The sequence below is a fragment of the Mytilus trossulus genome, chromosome 7, assembly GCF_036588685.1.
Source record: "Mytilus trossulus isolate FHL-02 chromosome 7, PNRI_Mtr1.1.1.hap1, whole genome shotgun sequence".
Lineage (NCBI taxonomy): Eukaryota > Metazoa > Mollusca > Bivalvia > Mytilida > Mytilidae > Mytilus > Mytilus trossulus.
In genome coordinates this window covers 452,896-480,486 of record NC_086379.1, presented here as the reverse complement: position 1 = coordinate 480,486, position 27,591 = coordinate 452,896, and the positions used below count along the sequence as shown (strand labels likewise).

Sequence of the window (27,591 nt, the reverse complement as noted above, 5' to 3'; positions counted from 1 at the left end):
CACTAATTAGATATAATAAATACTACATGTACAATGACTTTTTTTGTGCCCTAAGAATCTACATGTATTATTTCAAAGTTGCCAAGCAGTACATGCAATCATGTTAACAACCTTATTCTTTCTTGGTCTGTTTTTGATTACGTAACATAGTTCTATCATTGGCAATTGTAAAAGGAGTTGGGTGGGGTCCAGGATTCGTTTTGGCTAGGACAGGACTTTGTATTTTTCAATTTCAAAAGCAAGACCCTATCACTCATTACCTTGCAATGCTTTATACAGAACCATTGATTTCTTATGGACATTTTTTTATTAAACTTCAAATTTCAAATGGTCCCTGACCTTTCTATATTTAAAGCACACATTTGAATTCCTGTCATACCAATCTTGTTATTCTTATATCATGGATTTTTTCTAGCCATTCCTCATGGTATGATAAAAGGATTTATCCTGAATGAAAATTACTGTAAATTCAGATATTATTGCTTGCATTTATTAGTGTGTCTTTTCAGGAATGGAAACCAATACAAGATAAACTAGTGTGATTTCAGAAAAATCTGCATACAGATAAAAAAAATATCCGACATCAGAATGAGACTTCTTTTTAATTTGATACTTATAAATAAACCCAGTAACAAAACTGGTCAATAAAATAGGAATTTTTTATTTGACTTTCTTTTATATTAGACTTAGTAGCTCAGCTACAAATTATAAAAAATGCAAAGCACATGTGTATACAGTATTAAAGTTAATAGGGTTAAATTTCAGACGTTAGATTTATCACTATAGTCTGAGAATATTGCAGCATTGCACAGTGGTGCATTTAATTATTTATTTTTATGCCCCACCTACGATAGTAGAGGGGCATTATGTTTTGTGGTCTGTGCGTCCGTTAGTCCGTCTGTCTGTCCGTCCGTCTGTTCGTCCGTCTGTCCCGCTTCAGGTTAAAGTTTTTGGTCAAGGTAGTTTTTGATGAAGTTGAAGTCCAATCAACTTGAAACTTAGTACACATGTTCCTTATGATATGATCTTTCTAATTTTAACACCAAATTAAACTTTTGACCCCAATTTCATGGTCCACTGAACATAAAAAATGAAAGTGCATGTTTCAGATTAAAGTTTTTGGTCAAGGTAGTTTTTGATGAAGTTGAAGTCCAATCAACTTGAAACTTAGTACACACGTTCCCTATGATATTATCTTTCTGATTTTAATGCCTTATTTTATTTTTTATCCAATTTCATGGTCCATTGAACATGGAAAATGATAGTGCAAGTGGGGCATCCGTGTACTTTGGACACTTTCGTGTTTAATAAGCATCTGAAATTTATTGACCTTTGATTATTTGAGGAGTTTTGATTTACTTGTATGTGCTTTGGGTGTATGTCATATTTAAACTGCTAAATGTTGTGTTTTATTTTCTTCTTGATTAATGATATTTGTACAATATTTTCCTACTGTTAAGTAGAAAACATATTAAAGGGTTTTAATGAAACAACTTTGTAGCCAAGGATCCTTAATAAGTATGGAGCTAATTGAAATTTCCATATCAGCATATACATCTAACTATAGTACCAGGAGAATTAGAATTGCTGAGAAATGGTATGATTGCTAATTAGATGATGTATTCACCAGAGTTCAAATGACATAGACATAATCAATCAAGGCTACTGTATGTCCTTCAACTTTGAGAATTGTGCTCAGTACAAGTGCACTGTGTAGGCATCAATAAAAGGCACTGACTTGAAAAATGTGGAACAATGCTAATAAGAAATCTTACAGTCTAATTTATAAAAAAACAATTATACTTAAAACAAATATGATAGACATAAACCATGCAATGACAACCACTGAATTACAGTCTTGGAAGTACACCACTAATTCATGGTCCCATTGCTTTCTATGTTAAATTCCTCCGTTTCAAGCAGGCACACCTCTTTTATTTTAAGTTCAAATAAAGTGACAATCATTGCATGTCAAAGCAACACCTTCTTGTGTCCTGTACTGAAAAAATCAACATACCTTACATGGCATATAAGAAAGAACTGGTTCCTGGAACTTCGGATGTACCAAAACAGGTACTTCTGATCTGACAAAAAGGCAAAATGTACCCTCCTTTTTAGCTCACCTGGCCCGAAGGGCCAAGTGAGCTTTTCTCATCACTTGGCGTCCGGCGTCCGGCGTCCTGCGTCCGTCGTCGTTAACTTTTACAAAAATCTTCTCCTCTGAAACTGCTGGGCCAAATTAATCCAAACTTGGCCATAATCATCATTGGGGTATCTAGTTTAAAAATTGTGTGGTGTGACCCCGCCAACCAACCAAGATGGCCGCCAAGGCTAAAAATAGAACATAGGGGTAAAATGCAGTTTTTGGCTTATAACTCAAAAACCAAAGCATTTAGAGCAAATCTGATATGATGTAAAAATGTTCATCAGGTCAAGATCTATCTGCCCTGAAATTTTCAGATGAATCAGACAACCTGTTGTTGGGTTGCTGCCCCTGGATTGGTAATTTTAGGGAAATTTTGCTGTTTTTGGTTATTATCTTGAATATTATTATAGATAGAGATAAACTGTTAACAACAATAATGTTCAGCAAAGTAAGATCTACAAATAAGTCAACATGACCAAAATGGTCAGTTGACCTGTTTAGGAGTTATTGCCCTTTATAGTAAATTTTTAACCATTTTTCATAAATTAAAGTAATCTTTTACAAAAATCTTCTCCTATTAAACTACTGGGCCAAATTAATCCAAACTTGGCCACAATCATCTTTGGGGTATCTAGTTTAAAAATTGTGTGGTGTGACCCCGCCAACCAACCAAGATGGCCGCCAAGGCTAAAAATAGAACATAGGGGTAAAATGCAGTTTTTGGCTTATAACTCAAAAACCAAAGCATTTAGAGCAAATCTGATATGATGTAAAAATGTTCATCAGGTCAAGATCTATCTGCCCTGAAATTTTCAGATGAATCAGACAACCTGTTGTTGGGTTGCTGCCCCTGGATTGGTAATTTTAGGGAAATTTTGCTGTTTTTGGTTATTATCTTGAATATTATTATAGATAGAGATAAACTGTTAACAACAATAATGTTCAGCAAAGTAAGATCTACAAATAAGTCAACATGACCAAAATGGTCAGTTGACCTGTATAGGAGTTATTGCCCTTTATAGTCAATTTTTAACCATTTTTCATAAATTAGAGTAATCTTTTACAAAAATCTTCTCCTCTAAAACTACTGGGCCAAATTAATCCAAACTTGGCCACAATCATCTTTGGGGTATCTAGTTTAAAAAATGTGTGGCGTGACCCCGCCAACCAACCAAGATGGCCGCCACCGCTAAAAGTAACATAGGGGTAAAATGCAGTTTTTGGCTTATAACTCAAAAACCAAAGCATTTTGAGGAAATCTGACATGGGATAAAAATGTTTATCAGGTCAAGAACTATCTGCCCTGAAATTTTCAGATGAATCGGTCAATCGGTTGTTGGGTTGCTGCCCCTGAATTGGTAATTTTGAGGAAATTTTGCTGTTTTTGGTTATTATCTTGAATATTATTATAGATAGAGATAAATTGTTAACAGCAATAATGTTCAGCAAAGTAAGATCTACAAATAAGTCAACATGACCAAAATGGTCAGTTGACCCCTTTAGGAGTTATTGCCCTTTATAGTCAATCTTTAACCATTTTTCATAAATCTAAGTAATCTTTTACAAAATCTCCACTGAAACTACTAGGCCACAATCATCTTTGGGGTATCTAGTTTGAAAAATGTGTCCGATGGCCTGGCCATTCAACCAAGATGGCCGCCACGGCTAAAAATAGAACATAGGGGTAAAATGCAGTTTTTTGCTTATAACTATGAAACCAAAGCATCTAGAGCAAATCTGACAAGAAGTTAAATTGTTAATCAAGTCAATATCTATCTGCCCTGAATTTTTCAGATGAATTGGACAACTGGTTGTTGGGTTGCTGCCCTCCAATTGGTAATTTTTAAAGAAATTTTGCAGTTTTTGGTTATCTTGAATACTATTATAGATAGCGATAAACTGTAAACAGCAATAATGTTCAGCAAAGTAAGATCTACAAATAAGGCAACATGACCTAAATGGTCAATTGACCCCTTAAGGAGTTATTGCCCTTTATAGTCAATTTTTAACAATTTTCATTAATTTGGTAAATTTATGTAAATTTTTACCAAATATAGTTCTCTTTTACTAATGGGCAAAGTTCATGATAGATATAATTGTAAGAAGCAAAATCGTTCAGTAAAGTAAGAACTTCAAACACATCACCATCACCAAAATACAATTTTGTCATGAATCCATTTGTGTCCTTTGTTTAATATGCACATAGACCAAGGTGAGCGACACAGGCTCTTTAGAGCCTCTAGTTAGTTATTATCTTGAATATTATTATAGATAGAGATAAACTGTAAAGAGCAACAATGTACAGCAAAGTAAGACTTAAAAATAAGTCAACATGACCTAAATGGTCAATTGACCCCATAAGGAGTTATTGCCCTTTAAAGTCAATTTTTAACAATTTTCATAAAATTTGTAAATTTTAATTAACATTTTCGACTGAAACTCTTAAGTCGAAAATCTTAGGCCAAGTTTAATATAGATAGAATATTTGTAAGCAGCAAGAATGTTCAGTAAAGTAAGATGTACAAACACATCACCATCATGAATTCAAATGCGTCCTTTGTTTAATATTCACATAGACCAAGGTGAGCGACACAGGCTCTTTGGAGCCTCTAGTTAAATTTCATGCCATTTTTTTATTATTCAAATTTATCAGTCAAAAATTGTTCTACAATGATCACCAGTCATGCAGCTTTCATTTGATACCAAAATTAATAAAATATTCTAAATATTTTGAAAGTTATGACCATGTGTAGGAACTATTTTGTGTTAAATATGTACTACTTTCTGGTATGTGCTAAAATTCTGGTTGGGCCTGAATTAGTGGTGTTACACCTCTTGGGACATGAGTGAGGCACTTAATGAATATGACTATTATTTAAAAAAAAAATGTTATATTTAATTTGTTATTCACAGGTTGATTTTATTATAAATGATTTTATTTGAATTTTCTAAAGACAGATGCATGAATCATTTGCCTTTTTTTTAAGTAAAATTTGAAATTTTAGCAATGTTTCCATTACTGTGAAAAATTATGACAAGGGAAAAGAAATAACTTTTTATTGCATTTTATTTGGATTCAAAGTTTCCTGAAATGGTAATCATTAATCTCACATTTTTGTATACTTTTCAACTTTTTTTGTCAATAATAAATGCTCTCTAAAATTTCTTAATTTACAGATTATAATTCAATTTCAATAGAAAAATCATGCATCTCTAAGCTTTTGAGAGTATTCTTAGTGCATCTATAAGTTATATATTAGTATGAAAGAACCTTATCAGACAAATTTCTCATTTGTGCCCCATATAAAACTTTGTATTTCATCAATAGCTGAAAGTTATCCATGAAATATTTAATGAAGTGTAAATTTCGTTTTCATTTTCACCCTATGTTTGATGTTTAACTGCAGTCTTGATGAGAAATCTATATACTTTAATAGAATTTTGTCAATCTATATTATAGTGAGTTATTTAAGTTACTGGAGCTGTTAAATTGATGATTTTGAATTTGTGTTGGTGAAATGAAGCCTTTTATGACTTCATATAGGAGATTCATGATTGTCTGGCGATAAAATCATTATTTTTTACGCCGCTTTTAGGAAATGAGATTTGACAAGAGAATTATTTTTTGTCAGATAACTTGTTATACTTATTGTTTTTGTCTGATTCATATTTCTTTGTCTGTAATGTTTAATTCATATTCTAACACAATTGATTATTAGGCAGGACTACAAGTAATTTGAGACTGTGCAGTATGTATAGCAATCCTAACAAATAAAATCACTATAAACATTTTTTTTTCATCTTCACTTTTGAAAGACAAAAGATAGATTAAATTTACTATCATAATGACTCACAGTTGACCTTGACCTCATTTTCATGGTTCATTTGTCAAAGTTAATTAAGTTTCATAGTCTGATTCGTTTCTTTGATATTGTAAAAGGTCAACTTTATTTAATTTGGTTCATGGGAATTGTTGTAAGGTGTGTATTGCTGTCTGGCAGGATTTGTCTGACCTTGACCTTATTTTGATGGTTTGTTGCTTTGGTCAATGTTACATTTTCATGGTTTGATTTGTTTCTTTGATTCTGTAAGCAAAATGTCAACTCTATAGTTGGTACATGGAATGGTTGTAAGGTGTAAATGTCTGGCTGGTCGGATTATCTGACCTTGACCTTGTTTTGATTGTCCCACAGACCGTCAAGTAAGTGTTCTATTTTATTAGAATTGAGAATGGAAACAGGGAAGTTAAGTTTTGTGGTAAGGTCTGTTTCTCTGAGTCTGATAGGATATTTTGGGTATGCACAGAATGATAATAAGGTGAACATGTCGGTCGTACAGTGACCTAATTTTTTATGGTTCATTGCAACGTTATTTTGTTTATTTTCACTTCTTAGTTAGATTTTGGTTGACCAGCCTATCCAATTGATAATATATATGTATTATTAAATCTTTACTTGATAAAAAATGCAATATTGGCAATAATAGTCTTTCTTTTAATGTAATATGAATAAACTATTCAGTAAAAACAAGTTGCAAATTATCCCTGGAACAGAACATTGTCAATATAAAAGCTTTTTAGAAGGTCTATGAGTATATATATCAACTTAGAAGTAACTTTATTATTATGATACAAATCTCGGTAAAAAACCAATTGATGAAATGCATTATGGGAATTATTATTTTGGTGACAACTTGCAAAATCAAAGAATATGATTAAGGATGCATTAGTGCTGGTTTCGGCAAACGATATAGAAATCATCAAATGGGATCTACTTAATCAGGCATCCTGAGTAGGTTGAATATTGCTTCATTAGGGAATTCTGTTTTTATTGATAACTTGTGTTGTGGAAAAAAGGTAGCCTATACAAAATTGATAAGAATATAAATAGAGAGCAGCATTTTTAGAATTCTTTTTTTTAAAATGAGGTAAACTGAGGTCAATTGTTGCTGAAAAATGGCCTAATGAAATTGAGAATGGAAATTTGGAATGTATAATTAACAGACAACAACCCGACCAAAGTGTCAGATATATAGCCAAAGGCCATCAATGAGTCTTTAAAACAACGAGAAAATCTCACACCTGGAGGCTTGTTTCTGCTGGCCTCTTAACAAAAATGTGTACTTAGTTCAGTGATAAAGGTTGTCTTACTGAAGTCCAAAATATATATAAATGAACTAAAATAAAAAATCAAACAAAGATTAACAAAGTCCAGAGACTCTTGACTCGAGACATGCACAAAAATGCTGTGAGGTTAAACATGTTTTCGTGAGATCTCAACCCTCTAGCCAAAGAAGAAAAAATAAACACTCAGCAATATGCACAGTTAAACTCCGTTTTAAGGGGCACTAGCTAGGTTTTCAACAGCCAGTATGGTTCAATTTTCTTTTATCAAATTGAGCTAAGAAACATTGATGATATTTATTCACTTGCAAGGGAATAATTCAACTTCAATAGGGATGAATAATACATGAATAGTGCGTGTGTGGTTATTAAGGAAAGGAACGTAAACACATTTATATCTATATTTATGTTTATATGACTTATATGATCATTTGAGGTTTTCGGAGGTCACTCGATGGTGTCAAGACTAAAATACACATGAAATTAAGCTACATATTACCAAGCTATGATGTCCTGTAAATTGATTATTTTAGACTTTCATAATTTGGATAAATGTTTCATATGGTTATAAATCAAAAATAGAATTTGATTCATTTCTGTGAACCTAAAATTTGACAGCTTATTTAGTGCCCCTTTTAAAGAAGTCAAGAGTCTGATGGTCAGACACTGTGACAAAAGAAATTAGCAAAATAACAGTGATACATAAATAAACAAAGGACCACTAGTAATTTACTGACATGCCAGCTACAGATCTCAATTAAACTGATTGAAAGGTAATGTCTTCATCATATGAAAATCAAGTACAATCCTTCCAGTTAGGGGTTTATATAGTATCATTCTATCATAAAAATATATAAGAATAATTAACCTGTATTTTATAACTGAACAATTGGTTTTAGAATAAATGTGGTTATTTCTAATGCAAAGAAACTTATCAATATAGCATATATAAGCCATTTGGCATATATGTACTCTGTACTTAGAAATGTCTGAGTCAATCTTTTCTTCCCATTTTTAAGAAATTAAATATCTTGAGAAGGAGCTTTCCAACATAATTGATTTTCAGATGTATTGCTTTGATTACACATGCATGTACTACAAATTTTAGGCTTGCTAAGTTAATATATTTCAATTGAACTAATTAAAGCCAAATTTAACCTTACCATATCCAGATACCAGATTTTAAATTAGTTTTGTTCTCTTGTTGCAAAGTTTTCTTCTTGATGATGTAATTTCCAGAAATCTTATTAAACTTGTGAATTTCCATGTCAGAACTATGAGGCTTATGTTTCGATGTAAATGCTAAAAATCAACTACATATTTGATAAAAGCCAATTTAACCTTGGTAAAATTTTCAAAGCCAAATACTAATTGATAAGCAGATTTGAATTAGTTTTGTACTCTTGTTACAGTTAGTTTACCTCTTGATGATGTAATTTCAAGAAATCTTATCATAAACTTGTCAATTTCCATGTCACAACTATGAGGCTTGTTTCTATCATGTCAATTTCATTGGTTGGTTTCTTGCTTCCACAGGGAATTGGTTCGGTTAGATATTTGATCAAACAACCTTAAATAGTTCTGTCTGACATACTAGTGAAGATAAGAACTTTTACATTTTTGGTTTACATGACTTTGAGATGTAGGTTCGGTTCGACTATAATAGTCAATAAAGTGATGAAGTTATTGATTTCAGATCATCTTTGAACTTCTAATCATGCTTATGTTACCTAACAAAATTATGAACTTATAAGTACATGTATCACTGAGGTTTGGGTAAAGGAATTATGTGAGAAAATAATATTTAAAAAGTTTAACATACAAAATTCCTACAGACATTAGAAATTTTTAGATAGTGCCACAAAAAAGCAAAAATAACTGAAATTTCTATCAATATGGAATAATTCAATTTATTCAATAAAAGCCAAACTTAACCTCTATAAAATCATTCAGTCACAAAATAGAAACTGGTAGAAGCAGATTTAAATTAGTTTGGTACATTTGTTTCTTCAGTATGATGTAATTTTTCGTAAACTGTGATATTATCACATCAATTTCCAATGTCACATCTCTAAGGGTTAATGTTTCGATGTCAGTTTCATTTGTTAGTTTCTTGCTTGTATACCATTGGGATCAAACAAAGTAATGGTTAGGTTAGAAAATAAATCGCACAAGATAAGTTCTAGTGATGATAAGAACTTTAACATTGGAGGTTTGCATGCCTTTGGGTTGTACTTTTTGTCTAATGTTTAATTAAGTGAAGAATCAATTGATTTCAGATAATCTTTGAACGACTGTGTTTGGCTGTGTTAAGATTACATTTAATTATTCAAAAGTGAACAAATGTGGAAGTATTTTCTCTAGGGATATGTTATATTGTAAGGACTTTAAATGCATTATTTTTTAAAGTTAATTTGATTTCAATATGGCTATATATATATAGACAGAAAGTATTTATTTTTTGCTATGAATTTGAGTTTTGTTAAGTGAACGCAAATTAAATAGCAAATAGAGTAGTTCCTTCAAAAAAGGTTGGGGATAATAATATGAGGTGCTCATTTCCAAAATCTTGCTTTATTGTTTAATTTTTTCTCACATCCCAAAGGGCCAAGTGAGCTTTTTTCATTACTTGGCGTCCATCGTTTAAGTCTTCAGGTGTCGTCATCCGTCGTCGTTAATTTTTACAAAAATCTTCTCCTATAAAACTGCTGGGCCAAACTTGGCCATAGTCATCATTGCGGTATCTAGTTTAAAAAATGTATCTCACTCACTCAGGAGACAACAAAGATGACCACCATGGCTAAAAATAGAAGATAGGGGTAAAATGTAGATTTTGGTTTATATCTCTGAAACCAAAGCATTAAGAGCAAATCTGACAAGGGGTTAAATTGCTAATTGGGTCAAGATCTAGCTGACTATAAATTTTCAGACCATTCAAGCAACCATTTACATGTTAGGTTCCTGCTCCTGAATTAGTAATTTTAAGAAAATTTTGCAGCTTTTGGTTTTAATCTTGAATATTATTATAGATAGAGATAAACTGTAAACAGCAATAATGTACAGCAAAGTAAGACCTAAAAATAAGTCAACATTACCAAAATGGTCAGTTGACCCTTTAAGAAGTTATTGCCTTTTTTATTTAAGTCAATTTTTAACAATTCATAAATTTTGTAAATTTTTATAAAATATTTCCCACTGTAACTACTGGGCCAAGTTCATTATAGATAGAGATAATTGTAATCAGTAAGAAAAATACTGACAGCAAACACTGAAAAAATTTATTTCCCCAAAATAATATTTTTGATCTTCTGTTTTGCTGATAATTATATAATGCTGGATTTTATAGAATAAAATTAGTTTGTTTAGGCTTTGGTTTTCTATACAAATAAAACTACTCACTATTGGGTAAGGTTTCTGTAACATTGTTTATAGTCTGATGTGAGGTTAATTCTGTTAATAAATCAATAAAAAAAAGTATGAAGAGTTAGCAGTAGGGAATGACTCTGCAGCATGTCAACAGAAAAACAGATAAAAAAGTAAAACAAGTGTATTTAATTAAAAAGTGTGGACACTGAATAGTATAATTGCATGGACACTGCAGTATACTTTTAACATGTTATTAATAAAAACTGGCCACCACAATATTTTATTAATAAAGCCAATTAATGTTGACAGAGGTTTTAAACGTTCAAAGTATGACATTCATTTTGAACTGGTACACATTTTGTTTAGGGGCCAGCTGTAGCCCCCAGGTGCAGCATTTTCTTTCGGTTTTAAAATCCTATGTGGCATGATTGGTGGCCTTTGGCTTTTTTTCTGCTTTATTCTTCATTCATATGTATGAAAGTTTTCTTGAATTATAGTTTATAAATACATGAAAATGTTTTATCAAACTACATGTCAGGATTCTAAACTGTGTGCGACATATACTATCTGGGAAAAACTTACTTATGACTATTAAAATCATTATATAATGATCACTTTCATAACTGTTCTTCTACTTGACAGTGGCTGGTAGGTCTTAATCTTACCAAGTATATTATATTTTGAACATGTTTTGTCATCTGTTATTGATGATAGCTCTTTGACTTCTTTAAATTGTTTACCACTTATGAGTCATGTAAACCAAAGCTTGTCAGTAATTTTTTTCACTATAGAAACTATAGAGTATTTGAGTCAGTCATATTTTCTATTTACAGAAGGAGCAAGAGTGGCCCAATCAACCACCATAGATACACTGCTGAGATATAACAGTTTCCAGCTGGTCCTCAACGATCAAAAGTATCAGGTAGTGCCACCTAGTGTAGGTTAGTATTACTGTAATATAGCACCATCTACTGGGGATTTTAAAGCTCTGTGTTAGTGCCACTAGGTGGTGGTTAGTATTTCTATAATGTAGCACCATCTACTGGTGTTTTTAAAACCATGAGATAGTGCCACTCAGTGGTGACAGGTTAATCTTCATGTTTTAAGAACTGTTTTGTGAACTTCTGTCTACAAACTTTTGTTTTTCTGCCCATGAGTTTGCTTCCTCTTAAAGATCTTTTTCTGCCCATGAGTTTGCTTCCTCTTAAAGATCTTTTTCTGCCCATGAGTTTGCTTCCTCTTAAAGATCTTTTTCTGCCCATGAGTTTGCTTCCTCTTAAAGATCTTTTTCTGCCCATGAGTTTGCTTCCTCTTAAAGATCTTTTTCTGCCCATGAGTCTGCTTCCTCTTAAAGATCTTTTTCTGCCCATGAGTTTGCTTCCTCTTAAAGATCTTTTTCTGCCCATGAGTTTGCTTCCTCTTAAAGATCTTTTTCTGCCCATGAGTTTGCTTCCTCTTAAAGATCTTTTTCTGCCCATGAGTTTGCTTCCTCTTAAAGATCTTTTTCTGCCCATGAGTTTGCTTCCTCTTAAAGATCTTTTTCTGCCCATGAGTCTGCTTCCTCTTAAAGATCTTTTTCTGCCCATGAGTTTGCTTCCTCTTAAAGATCTTTTTCTGCCCATGAGTTTGCTTCCTCTTAAAGATCTTTTTCTGCCCATGAGTCTGCTTCCTCTTAAAGATCTTTTTCTGCCCATGAGTTTGCTTCCTCTTAAAGATCTTTTTCTGCCCATGAGTTTGCTTCCTCTTAAAGATCTTTTTCTGCCCATGAGTTTGCTTCCTCTTAAAGAGTAAAAAATGTTTCCTTGGTATCTTCTGGGCCTTATTTTATTTATTTTCAAATGGCTTTATCAATATGTTTGTTTACCTCGAAAAATCATTTGTGTACTATTAGTAAAAATGAGTTTATCCACTGGTCAAGCAGGAAGACCAAAATTATGTTCAATTACAGTGTATCCTGCCTTATCACACAACTGAGTATTCTAAAAAGTAAAAGCACAAAATTACTGAACTTAGAGGAAAATCAATTCGAAAAGTCCATAATCACATGGCAAAATCAAAGAACAAAACGCATCAAAAACGAATGGACAAGAACTGTCATATTCCTGACTTGGTACAGGCATTTTCAAATGTAGGAAATGTAACATCCTGCTTAAACTGATACATTTTCATAATCCCAAATATGCCTATCTTTGCAGAAAAAACATGAGTATTCTGTCACCCTGCTCAATCTGACATATTTTTCAGGTCCCCCAGTGTGTCTGATAACACAGGTTATCATGTTTAATAATATTATTAAATTCTTTAAATATATTCACAAGATTATATAATCTAAAAATGGATAACTTGAGATTCTTTTGTGTACTTCAAATAATAAGGCAAATGTTTTTTTCATACAAATTTATAGATACTGAAAGGGATGTAAGTGTTAATAATCTCTATGAAAACAACTGTAATTGGGGTTCCTTCTATAAGAACAAGGAAAACATTACATGTCATGTGGCCTGAATATTCAATAAACTGAAATTAATAAAGTTTCCCACTGAACAGTTTAAGTTCTACATAGTTCTACATCACTAATCACAATGCACTGACTTCTATATGACATTAAAATGTAAAATAACATACAGGCTCATACTGATTCCCAGCATGATATAGAATCAAATATTTATAAACTTTCCACCAGATTATCAATATTTCTTGCATATTTTTAAGATTCAATATAAAAGTGTTTTATTGTTACCATAATCATGATAATGGGGTACTGAAAAGGTGAATTTTCTGTTCTAGATTCTCTAAAGCAATGTTCGTGTTCTAATATATGATGGTAATTTGTTGAACTGCAGACAAAAGTGTCTGATTAACAATATGTGATTAATAATGTGACTGCTACTTAGTGTTTGTCTAGAGATGAGCATTAGTCTTTATAAATACACCACTGTTTAGGCAGTATGTCATGATCCTAAGATGTTTCTCAGTCTAGAAAAAAAGAGGCAGAAGAAATTGATCAGACAATTAAAAAATCATAAGTTGAAGAAAACTGAGCTTACATTTAAATGTTGAAGAAATGAAAGGACATTTACATTTATAAGTTATAAGTTGAAGAAAAACTGACAATAAATACCAGGTCAAAATATGAAAAAGAGGAAGAAGACATCAAAGGAACAATCAAAAGTCAAATGAAAACAGACAAGTACATGACGGAATATGAAATAGAGGCAGGCGCCTTCGCAGGAACGATCAAAGTCAGAAGTGAACGAAAAACCAAGAACATTTCAAAATATGAAAATGATAACGAGAGTGAGACATGTTAAAAATTTATTAAAGGGTTGATTTTTCAGAACTTAATTTGAAATACATTGAGTTTATTTTCTCTTTCCAGAAACAATGACAAATGAAGACCTTGCTACATTATCTGATGTGAAGACATTGATAGGTCAGCTTTACTCTCAGCTTAATGTTGACCAGCATCAGTTTGAACAAGAGAAAGTACTTGTCCAGAAACTAGAGGAGCTTAAACTTCAAGTGCAGCCTTATGAAAAAGTAGGCAGACATCTTGTTTCTATACCAGGGGTGCATAGAAAATTTATTATTGGTCAAATTGCAATTTAGCCAGTCTTAAAATTATTAAAAAAATTAGATTTCAATATTTTGCTAAATTTTGTACCTGAATATATATATTACTGTACTTCTAACACAAGAATTGTTTCTGTTTTTGTAAAGATAAAGAGGGGACTAGAGATAATACCTATGGATGTTTTTAAGAATATTTAAAGCCATTGATTATTGCTTTAGTTTCAAAACATGACACATTAGTAATGGTTGCTAAAATGGAATTATCTTTTTTATTAGGAATGTTTTCCATATTTTTAGCTCACCTGGCCCGAAGGGCCAAGTGAGCTTTTCCCATCACTTTGCGTCCGGCGTCCGGCGTCGTCCGGCGTCGTTAACTTTTACAAAAATCTTCTCCTCTGAAACTACTGGGCCAAATTGAACCAAACTTGGCCACAATCATCATTGGGGTATCTAGTTTAAAAAATGTGTGGCGTGACCCGGTCAACCAACCAAGATGGCCGCCACGGCTAAAAATAGAACATAGGGGTAAAATGCAGTTTTTGGCTTATAACTCAAAAACCAAAGGATTTAGAGGAAATCTGACATGAGGTAAAAATGTTTATCAGGTCAAGATCTATCTGCCCTGAAATTTTCAGATGAATCGGTCAACCTGTTGTTGGGTTGCTGCCCCTGAATTGGTAATTTTGTGGAAATTTTGCAATTTTTTGTTATTATCTTGAATATTATTATAGATAGAGATAAACTGTAAACAGCAATAATGTTCAGCAAAGTTAGATATACAAATAAGTCATCATGACCGAAATGGTCAGTTGACCCGTTAAGGAGTTATTGTCCTTTATAGTCAATTTTTAACCATTTTCTTAAATTAAAGTAATCTTTTACAAAAATCTTCTCCTCTGAAACTACTGGGCCAAATTCAATCAAACTTGGCCACAATTGTTATTGGGGTATCTAGTTCAAAAAATGTGTCCGGTGACCCGGTCCACCAAACAAAATGGCCGCCATGGCCAAAAATAGAACATAGAGGTAAAATACTGTTTTTGGCTTATAACTCAAAAATCAAAGCATTTAGAGCTAATTTGACATGGGGTACAATTGTTTATCAGATCAAGATCTATCTGCCCTGAAATTTCCATACGAATTAGACAACCCTTTGTTGGCTTGCTGCCCCTGAATTGGTAATTTAAAGGAAATCTTGCTGTTTTTGGTTATTATCTTGAATATTATTATAGATAGAGATAAACTGTAAACAGCAATAATGTTTAGCAAAGTAGGATTTACAAATAAGTCAACATGACCGAAATGGTCAGTTGACCCCTTTAGGAGTTATTGCCCTTTATGGTCAATTTTTAACCATTTTTTGTAAATCTTATTTATCTTTTACAAAAATCTTCTCCTATGAAACTACTAGGCCAAATTAATCCAGACTTGGCAACAATCATCTTTGGGGTATCTAGTTTTAAAAATGTGTCCGGTGACCCGACTATCAAATCAAGATGGCCGCCACAGCTAAAAATAGAACAAAGGGGTAAAATGCAGTTTTTGGCTTATAACTCAAAAACCAAAGCATTTAGAGCAAATCCGACATGGGGTAAAATTGTTAATCAGATGAAGATCTATTTGCCCTAAAATTTTCAGATAAATCTGACAACCCATTGTTGGGTTGCTGCCCCTTTTAAGGTAATTTTAAGGAAATTTTGCTGTTTTTGGTTATTATCTTGAATATTATTATAGAAAGAGATAAACTGTAAACAGCAATTATGTTCAGCAAAGTAAGATTTACAATTAAGTCAACATGACCGAAATGGTCAATTGACCCCCTAAGGAGTTATTGTCCTTTATAGTCAATTTTTAACAATTTTCATAAAATTTGTAAATTTTTATTAACATTTTCCACTGAAACTACTGGGCCAAGTTCATTATAGATAGAGATAAATGTTAGCAGCAAGACTGTTTAGTAAAGTAAGATTTACAAACACATCACCATCACCAAAACACAATTTTGTCATGAATCCATCTGCTTCCTTTGTTTAATATTCACATAGACCAAGGTGAGCGACACAGGCTCTTTGGAGCCTCTAGTTTGAAAATATTAGAAAAATCTTAAAAGAACACAAATGTAGCCAAAAAAAAAGTATAATTTTAAATTTTCTTTTCAAATGGCAATAAATAAGTTTGGAAAAAAATCAAATAGTCTTTTGCCCAATATAAGTTTTAAAATAGGTGAAAAGTCTCTGATACCTAAATTAGGTAACTTTTATCAGGAGAAAGAGGATTTCCAAACATTACAAATATTCAAAAATTTTTGTATATGAAATATATATTTTGTACCATCAAAATTAATTTCATTGCAAGAAAACTATAAGAATAATATTCTTTGTTTTTCCTTTTCCTTTATTTTCTTTTTTTAAAACACATACTATTCTTATTTGTTGTCTACTGTATGTTATTTCTAAAGGCTAAGAGGAACAACTCTATTTTACATTTAGAAAATAGACGGATTCTTGACAAAAACAGAAAATTCATTTCCCCTTGGAATTCCTTTTATGGCTTAAATTGTACCATTTAAAAATTCAACCTTGAAATAAAAGCATAATGTAAATAATATATGTTTATAATATAAATAAACAAAGTCTGAGATGCAAGATTGATTATTTTCAAATTTCAGGAAAATCATGTATCACTTATTATAATGCGATTATTATTACTGCAATACTCACCCAGTCATATAATTCACATTAATAAAAACTTTGCAATAATTTCTGAATTTTCATTAGCTTCTTTATAGTTAAAAAAAAGTCTATTTTGTCTCCAAAAAATAATACATAAAATTTTATTTCTTTCAGGTGAAAGTAGATATAGAAGGAAAAGCTTTGAAAAGGACAACTGGTTTGGCATGGGTAGGATTGGGATTGATGAGTCTACAGTTTGGTGTCCTAGCTCGTCTGACCTGGTGGGAGTACTCCTGGGATATCATGGAACCAGTGACTTACTTCATCACCTATGGTACCTCAGTAGCCATGTTTGCCTACTTCGTCCTCACCAGACAGGTATGTGACTTACTTCATCACCTACGGTACCTCACTAGCCATGTTTGCCTACTTCGTCCTCACCAGACAGGTATGTGACTTACTTCATCACCTACGGTACCTCAGTAGCCATGTTTGCCTACTTCGTCCTCACCAGACAGGTATGTGACTTACTTCATCACCTACGGTACCTCAGTAGCCATGTTTGCCTACTTCGTCCTCACCAGACAGGTATGTGACTTACTTCATCACCTATGGTACCTCAGTAGCCATGTTTGCCTACTTCGTCCTCACCAGACAGGTATGTGACTTACTTCATCACCTACGGTACCTCAGTAGCCATGTTTGCCTACTTTGTCCTCACCAGACAGGTATGTGACTTACTTCATCACCTACGGTACCTCAGTAGCCATGTTTGCCTACTTCGTCCTCACCAGACAGGTATGTGACTTACTTCATCACCTACGGTACCTCAGTAGCCATGTTTGCCTACTTCGTCCTCACCAGACAGGTATGTGACTTACTTCATCACCTAAGGCACCTCAGTAGCCATGTTTGCCTACTTCGTCCTCACCAGACAGGTATGTTTCTTACTTCATCACCTACGGTACCTCAGTAGCCATGTTTGCCTACTTCGTCCTCACCAGACAGGTATGTTTCTTACCTCATCACCTACGGCACCTCAGTAGCCATGTTTGCCTACTTCGTCCTCACCAGACAGGTATGTGACTTACTTCATCACCTACGGTACCTCAGTAGCCATGTTTGCCTACTTCGTCCTCACCAGACAGGTATGTGACTTACTTCATCACCTACGGTACCTCAGTAGCCATGTTTGCCTACTTCGTCCTCACCAGACAGGTATGTTTCTTACTTCATCACCTACGGTACCTCAGTAGCCATGTTTGCCTACTTCGTCCTCACCAGACAGGTATGTGACTTACTTCATCACCTACGGTACCTCAGTAGCCATGTTTGCCTACTTCGTCCTCACCAGACAGGTATGTGACCTACTTCATCACCTACGGTACTTCAGTAGCCATGTTTGCCTACTTCGTCCTCACCAGACAGGTATGTGACTTACTTCATCACCTACGGTACCTCAGTAGCCATGTTTGCCTACTTCGTCCTCACCAGACAGGTATGTAACTTACTTCATCACCTACGGTACCTCAGTAGCCATGTTTGCCTACTTCGTCCTCACCAGACAGGTATTTTAAGAAATCTTTATAACATCTTAAAATAAATGAAGATGTCAGAAATTCTATAAATCAAAAAAAAATTGTAGACTTAATATTCTCCTTCCTGGAGAAGAACAGCAAAATCAATTTAGTCAACTTAGCCTGAGGGAGTTGGAAAGTTGTTATGCCCCTATGTGATTACGTTTTTATTTCTGTAACTTTAGTTTGCCTACACCAAATAATATTTACCAGAATATTCAGATCAACTTTGAATTTGGGTGGTGTCAATTTTATCATTCTAGAGTTTTGACCCTTTCAATTGGAAAAAATGCTGAACATTTTGTGTCTGTTGTCTTGCTTTATTTTCCTCAACTAAATTTCAGAACACTTATACACAATGCTCATTACCATAAAACACAAATCTACTGTACTTGGAATTTAGGTTGTATCCCTTTAACAGTTCTGTTCAATGTCTCTTTTAAAATTGTATTTATTTTATTTCTTATTTTATCAACTGAGAATTTAAAAAAGGTATATACGTCCCTGGTCATGGTTATAAATCTTGATGTCAAAAATGTTAAAAATACAGAAAAATCTGAATTTTAATTTCTTTTTTGTTTCATTTCAGGAATACAACTACGAAACATTACGTGATAGACAATATTTAATAGGACTTCATAAAAACGCAAAGAAGTCAAAGATGAGCGTAGAAACATACAACAAACTAAAGGAAGAAATCGCTAAAGTAGAATATGATATCAAACGATTACGAGACCCCCTACAGCTTAGAGTTCCATTGAGAGAAGTTGAATACAAACCTGAGCAATGAAGATAGATTAGAAATATGTTTTATTATAGTTTATAAAGTTTATAGCACTATGTAGAGGTATAATAAGCTACAGATCTTCTGTACAGATCTTCTGTTGGTGGGTGTAATAGGTTTATGTATTCTTTTATCTCTTTTCCACTTGGTGCTGTCAGCCATGAACCATCTTTATTTGTAATACATACAAAAATTGGTGAAAATATAGCATTGAATACTTGTTTCTATTGGTTTGTGGTTATATATCAAATATTGAATTTTAAGTCCTCCAACATATGTAAATGTAAAAGCACATTAATGATACAAAAAAAAACAAGCCATATTCAGTTTTCTCATATAAAAAATATTGGTTGTAAAGACGTAAAATAAGAAATACTTGGAAGCATGTATTTTTAGTGGTCATCTGTCATTAAAAAAAGTAATATAATTACAAATATTTTGCTTGAATCCCTTACCATAAAAAATGTTCATTAATATATCATAAGAATTAACAACATAAATAAATCACCAAATCTAACTACAGCATGAGTGAACAACAAGTTTTGCACCAGTTCTTCATATTACCAGAATCTATAAAAGAGTCTATTTAGTCAGAATCAATAAAAGAATACATATGACTAAGATGATATAGACTTTTCTTCATATTTATAGTCAACCATATCATTATTGTTATTTTTTCACTTTTTTAGAGATTATTATTTTAGTTTCCATGGTTACAATATTGTTTTCCTTTATGTAATTAACGGTTCTCTATGTAATTTATTATAGAAAATTTTTGATGTAGTGCTTTTTGTTCTCCCTTTTTTTTGTAATATTAGAAAATGCAATGAGTGTAAGAACAAAACTATAGAAAAACTACTTGCAGTATTCAAATATACATTTGGAACAAATAAATGGACTGTGCACCCTACAGGAAGTTGTGTTTTATGCTGAATTAATTGATTTTTCTCGACTTGTCTTTGAATGATGGCTATTGTATGCATTACCCATTACTGGGTTGTATTAATGAATGGATTGATTATAGCTCTTTAAGGTCAAGGATGACATTGATGAACTCTTTAAGGTCAAGGATGACATTGATGAACTCTTTAAGGTCAAGGATGACATTGATGAACTCTTTCTATGTTTTGAAATGTCAGGTTTTTGTTCATGGTGGTAAATAGTATACAAAAATACAAAATATATATTGAGAAATTTGTGTATCCTTGTGATTTAGTAATTTATTCTTATCATTTTCAAATTTCTATAGATAATTAATTTGGATTCATTTATTTTTTATGGATTGAAGAATTTTATTTTCATGGATAGGATTTTTGAGTTTTAATGAAAAATTGTAATTTCCTGGATACCAATTTTTGTTGATTAAAAGAAATATATATAGTCATGGATACATGTACCAATTTTCATGCATTGAGTAAAAATCATATTTTGTGTTTTTATAGTAAATATGTACTGTAAAAGTCTGCATGCAAGGCATATTTGTATTCTGTTGAAAGTAACAATTTGTTGTTAACCTTAACCTATAAAATCCACAATAAAATTGGAAACCCACCAATAAAAATGAATCACAACACTTTGTTTATTTTACTGTTTTCACATTGAAACTTGTTTTAATTGACACTTTTGTTTTTCTGCTAGAGTAATGTTGATGATGATTATTCAGACATTGCTATCAATGAAAAAAAATGAAATCAATTAATCCTGCTTAAAATCTCAGAACTTAATACTGAAATTTTGTAATGAAATGTATACAAGGGTATTTTTTTCACTTTACAAGGGTATAAAGCTAAAATATAAGTTTATTTGACATTAAGAATAAAGTTTAAGAATAACGTAATGAGATGTGGTATGATTGCCAATAGGACAACTATCCAACAGAGTCCAAATAAACTGAATTCAAGCGATTATAGGTCAATTTACAACCTTCAACCAAAATTTGAAACTAATCAAACAAACAAACAAAAAATAATAGACAAATCCTGTCTTGGAAAACTGCTGATGAATAAATGTATTCCAAATTTTTGGCATTTTATCAAAAATTTGTTTATTAGCCCTCACATATATTTAAAAGCAGCAAAAACATACTCTCAACATCTTCTGAATCTCATTTAATAGTATCTGTTCGCTAAGCATTATATTTGTTTAACCTAGCAAGCATTTTTAAAGATTTAAGCTTTATAAGTGAAAATATCTATATTTGAGATTAAGAGTAAAATTTTATTGTTTTTTACTTTTTTTAAATTTATCTTTATGATTGTTCAAAGATTGTATCTAAAACATTTATGTGTTAAAAGTTTCATGTTTCTTTCTGGAATTGAAATCACCAACATTTCATTGCTTTAATATTATGTATGCTTATTCAAAATTTGTTTAAAATCGTTTTGAATATTGCTGCCAAGTTTTTTTCCCAAGGATTCCTGATCATTGCATTGCCAACCAAGCTTTTTAAGACACTGTTCATAAAGACAACCCAGCATGTTGCTTAATTCCCCATATAGTCCCTCCTTTTATTGTTCCTTGCTTTCGGTTATTGGTACAAATTTAAAGGAGGGAGAATGAATTTGGTCAAATTAAGCATTAGATAAGCCATCATAAGGGGTATATTAAAGGAAAAAAATGAAAGACTTGAAATTTGGCAAATTGAGTGAAATAATAAGAAGCCAATGGGTATACAAGATATGGTTTTAGTTATTTTTGCCTTTTTCACAATAACAAGTGATCAGTCATTTGGTGCCCTGTTATGGGTGTTTGAGAAATCATCTGAGGACATCCAAAATTTATAATTATTCCTGGGTGACGATTATGAAGCATCAGTTTTGACAATTTTATTAAAAAAAGGTGATTAAAGAGTAAATGTCTATTTTGGATTATGTCATGAACAAATAATGAAAAAATCGAAGTTTGTGATAATCCCAGAAAAATGCCTATTAGTGGTGGATTATTGTTAGTAAACCACTAAACTGTGGATAAATGCTTATTTTGTTTTGTTGTTTGGTGTTCTTGTTTTAATTGTAATGATGTCTAAATTTTAAATTTGTTCTTAACTCCCCATCTCACCACAGAAACTGTTGTAAACGTACTTAATTTACCAATAGCCAGGCTACCTCGTATATGCTTTCTATCATTGCCTTATTGAAAGATCATGCTTTGCTTTAATATATGATCCGATATTTATATACATGAAAGGATAGAAACATTCTGAAGAAGATTTCAACAAAGGTCACAATATTTGGTCAAATCAGTCCTATTCCTTCTTTTGGTGCGTATGAAGTGAAGTAACTCTGTATTTAGCTAACAGGCTTCTAATAATTTATTTCTAGAAATTGCCTCCTTAGCAAACTTGAGGAATATTTGATTTTCTTTAATGAGAAAGATTAAACTGCTAGCTGCAAATAATGAAAGGTAATGAAAATAAATGCGTTAAAACATAAAGACTTAAACTTATTTATCAAAATACTAGCTATCAGGGGAAATAACACTTGCATTACATTAACTAAGGGGAACAAATGCCAGTGCTTGTTTATGATGATAGATTAGTGCTTCTTGTTGTGAAAGTGCTTTAGATATAAAATAAGATCAGAAAATGTTAAATGGAATAAATGTAGATCTTCTTTCAAGACATATCAGACCAGTAATGAAATGGATTTTAAGCATCTTTCTTATATGTCCAATTTGATTATTCACCATAAGTTTGCTCAAGTTGTATAAAAAAAATGTTGAAACATTTAAAAATTTAAGATGAACACTTCTAATTTGTGATAATGACTTTGGTAAACATAGTGCTGTATATTTTTCGTTCTTTCACTCTGTATTATTTCATCCTATTTGACAGTTATTAATTTGTCATTTAATAACTTTGTATATGCCAGGGAATCATATCAATCTTGTTTTTTTTTGTTGTGTGCAGTAAACTAAAAACAAATCAGAGGAAATAACTATTTTCAAGCTGCTCATTGTTATTTAGTTTTCATTATTATGTGTTTTATACATAGGAACAATTCTTAATTTGTCTCTGTACTTCTGTTTATAATCCTAGGGAAAAGTTACGGTTATTATAGTTTGTGAAGTTAAACAAAAGTTAACCACTTATTTTCACTGAATATTTTTCAGGGATCACATTATTGTATAAAAGCCTTGTTAGTTAAAGAGGTATAAGTAGTTTATCTACAGAATCACTTGACACTAGCATGTCAACACTGAGGTTGTGGGTTTAAACACTGCACATGGCACTGGATATTCAAATTACATCTAAACTGGCCAGTTTGTTGGTATGATGTTATGATAAATAATGAAGAATTTATATTTCTGTAGAATTGATTTTAGAATGCTTGTAACTTTCTTTTTAAGGGTCAGCTCACACATATATATTTGCTTTGTATTAGAAAATGTATATCTAGTTTTTTAAAAATTAGTTTTCATTATAGAGTGCATATAGAAATGGAATTATGGAGAGCTTGAATGCACTTAAAAAAACGGATTGGTGATGCTTTTTTCTGCAGAAAATGTTGAAAAGTAAATAATCAATTTATATGTAATGCATGGTTCAGACCCTCCCCATACATACTTACCCACTCCCTATCCAATCCACCACCATTTACCATTCTTCATTGTTTCTATTATATAAATAATATATAAAATTGTAAAATCATTTATAACATTTTATTTAGAAATACATTTAGTCATCTTTTAAGGACAAAGCAACATTTTCTTGTCAGCAATTTGTTAAGACTTCATAATGATGCCATTTCAAGTTTCATTTCCATTGATTTCCTGTCAAAAGAAAGAATGTTCATAAGTTCTTCTTTCCAAATTTACACTATAATTCTTATATATCCTCTTTTTGTATGCAGGATATGATAAATATTTTAAAAATCTATAGAAAAGGCTTTGGTGTAGAGATATTATTATATTTCAATAGCTGTTATATTTATTTAACTGATATATGATTTAGTGCAATCTATGTAGTACATATATATTTACATAGGATGCTTATAAGGAGTCTTTACTAATTTGATATGTTATATTGCTGTAAATGATGCTCTGCTTATTTTCATAATTTATAAAAAGTTACCACCGCTATCATAAAGATATTTTCAGTTCACCAGTTCAAAATATAAGGCCATATGGTAGTGCATTTTTAAAAGGGTACACCAACTTGTGATTTGATAAAAAATGTCCTTAACAATGACTAAGACTATTGGCATACAGTGTAGATTCTGATACATATAATTGAGCCACATGTGGGGTAAACATTCATCTACAGCATAGAACAGTATAGGTAAAAACAAAAATATATCTAGTTACAATGTACTTACCTGAAAATGGTAATCAAGTTCTTTATGTCTCTTACCTGGGTTATTTTTATTGAAAAAGATAAGTAAAATATGATTTATATATAAGTATTCAACCTAAAGTTTGTTTTTCTGCATGAACTTCTGTTTTAAGAATAATTAAAGGAATGTTTTCTATACTGTAATTGACGTAAAATGATAAAGAAAAGCCTAGCTATGTTATATGAATATTTGTAGAAGTTGGCTTAGTTTTGTGTAACATTTTTTTTTTTTTTATGTAATTAAAAGACCATTATTTTCCAATTTTATTTTGATGAATTTTGTTACCTGTTTATCTCAGGTCTTTAAATATTAAGTTCTTATTAACAAAATTGTAATTTTAAAAGAATTGGTCATGGTTAACAATTTTCTGTATTTTTCTTTGGATAATTCAATTGTAAAATTAAAATATTTTTGCTCACTATTGATTGAAATTGACAAGTTTGTTCACTGTTACTTCATTATTTATATCTGTTACGTTCTGTTAGTAATCTTTATTCTGTGTGATTTAAACAAATCTATCATTAAATAATATTTTGTATATGTTCAGTTTGTGTTATAATACCATACCTCATTGTTACTTGTGGCACTAAAAGAGACACGAGAAAAAAAATGAAAAAAGAACAATAACTGAAGCACGTAAATGATTTTTTTTGTGCATTAAATTTTACAAACCAGATACATACCGATTTACATGAAAACATAACAACAATTAAGTTCATGTTCATTTTCATTTTCTCCTGACAACCTCGTTTGTTGGTCCGAATTTGGACCTGAAAAAGTAGAGAGAACTGTGTAGCCATACATAATATGACACCCCCTTTTAAAAAATCCATCTAAGTGTAAAACCTGTATACAACTCATTACTACAAACTATATAATCGAGCCTTCAAATAAAAGTCCATCCTTCAAATAAAAATCCATCCAAGGGTAAAACCTGTATACAACTCATTACTACATACTATATAATCGAGCCTTCAAATAAAAATCCATCCAAGGGTAAAACCTGTATACAACTCATTACTACAAACTATATAATCGAGCCTTCAAATAAAAATCCATCCAAGGGTAAAACCTGTATACAACTCATTACTACAAACTATATAATCGAGCCTTCAAATAAAAGTCCATCCTTCAAATAAAAATCCATCCAAGGGTAAAACCTGTATACAACTCATTACTACATACTATATAATCGAGCCTTCAAATAAAAATCCATCCAAGGGTAAAACCTGTATACAACTCATTACTACATACTATATAATCGAGCCTTCAAAAAACATGAACTTTAGCTATAGGTTACATTTAATTTAGATGTTTATGAGAATAGTTCTGATGCAATACACATATGGTGTCATACTCTCTCAGGCTGTTAGGTGTAACTAAGTTATTGGATTCTAGGAAGAGCATCTGTAAAGTACACACACCAAGATCAAATCTCGGATATATATGTTTCTATAATGTAAGGAAAGATCTGCTCACCCTTCCAGAGAACCTGATATCACTCCCAGTTTTTGGTTGGGTTTGTGTTGCTTAGTCTTTTGTTTTTCAATGTTGTGTCTTTTGTACTATTATTTTCCTACCCTTAAAACAAAGATATAGGGGAACCAAGTTGTGTCACACTCAAGTGTTTTTTAAAGCTCAGACAAATTGAGATAAAATTCCTGTTTGTTCGATATATTTTCAAACCCGATGAGTCAAAATCAGCCGATTCAAACTTTTGGTCAACTCGAAAGGTCCTCTCAATACAAAAAGGTATTTAAAAATCATGAAGTGTTAAAGTTCAAGATAATGACAAATTTAACATTAATTTAAAGATAAGACTTCTATATGATAGTTGCTGTCCATTACTACACATTTCACATTTGTTGCATTCTAACTTATTGTTTCTGACGCCATGCTGATATTATTTGATTTCTGTACTAGCCGACTTTTTCGAAAAAACAACAGTAAAACAAAAGAACACAGATCCAATGAAATTTAAAACTAGAGGCTCTAAAGAGCCTGTGTCGCTCACCTTGGTCTATGTGCATATTAAACAAAGGACACAAATGGATTCATGACAAAATTGTATTTTGGTGATGGTGATGTGTTTGAAGTTCTTACTTTACTGAACGATTTTGCTTCTTACAATTATATCTATCATGAACTTTGCCCATTAGTAACAGAGAACTATATTTGGTAAAAATTTACATAAATTTACCAAATTAATGAAAATTGTTAATAATTGACTATAAAGGGCAATAACTCCTTAAGGGGTCAATTGACCATTTAGGTCATGTTGACTTATTTGTAGATCTTACTTTGCTGAACATTATTGCTGTTTACAGTTTATCGCTATCTATAATAGTATTCAAGATAACCAAAAACGGCAAAATTTCTTTTAAAAATTACCAATTGGAGGGCAGCAACCCAACAACCAGTTGTCCAATTCATCTGAAAAATTCAGGGCAGATAGATATTGACTTGATTAACAATTTAACTTCTTGTCAGATTTGCTCTAGATGCTTTGGTTTCATAGTTATAAGCAAAAAACTGCATTTTACCCCTATGTTCTATTTTTAGCCGTGGCGGCCATCTTGGTTGAATGGCCAGGTCATCGGACACATTTTTCAAACTAGATACCCCAAAGATGATTGTGGCCTAGTAGTTTCAGTGGAGATTTTGTAAAAGATTACTTAGATTTATGAAAAATGGTTAAAGATTGACTATAAAGGGCAATAACTCCTAAAGGGGTCAACTGACCATTTTGGTCATGTTGACTTATTTGTAGATCTTACTTTGCTGAACATTATTGCTGTTTACAATTTATCTCTATCTATAATAACATTCAAGATAATAACCAAAAACAGCAAAATTTCCTCAAAATTACCAATTCAGGGGCAGCAACCCAACAACCGATTGACCGATTCATCTGAAAATTTCAGGGCAGATAGTTCTTGACCTGATAAACATTTTTATCTCATGTCAGATTTCCTCAAAATGCTTTGGTTTTTGAGTTATAAGCCAAAAACTGCATTT

General features: G+C 31.8%; 1 protein-coding gene across 3 annotated transcripts in view; it reads left to right on the top strand.

Annotated features, from left to right (window-relative positions):
• The window catches only part of LOC134724455 (calcium uniporter protein, mitochondrial-like), a 53,804-nt gene extending 28,693 nt beyond the window's left edge, over positions 1-25,111 (top strand). Inside the window, exons 4-8 of one of the 3 annotated variants that reach the window (XR_010108429.1) lie at positions 11,468-11,575; positions 14,014-14,174; positions 17,054-17,257; positions 19,046-20,273; positions 20,334-25,111. Coding sequence is in view for 1 of the 3 variants with exons in the window: in XM_063587471.1 (XP_063443541.1) it covers positions 11,468-11,575; positions 14,014-14,174; positions 17,054-17,257; positions 19,046-19,246 (674 nt within the window). In the remaining 2 variants the exon portion in view is untranslated. Of the gene's footprint in view, positions 1-11,467; positions 11,576-14,013; positions 14,175-17,053; positions 17,258-19,045 lie in introns of all 3 variants that reach the window. The other 2 variants (XR_010108430.1, XM_063587471.1) reach the window with 2 other exon arrangements.
• Positions 25,112-27,591: the final 2,480 nt, after the last annotated feature.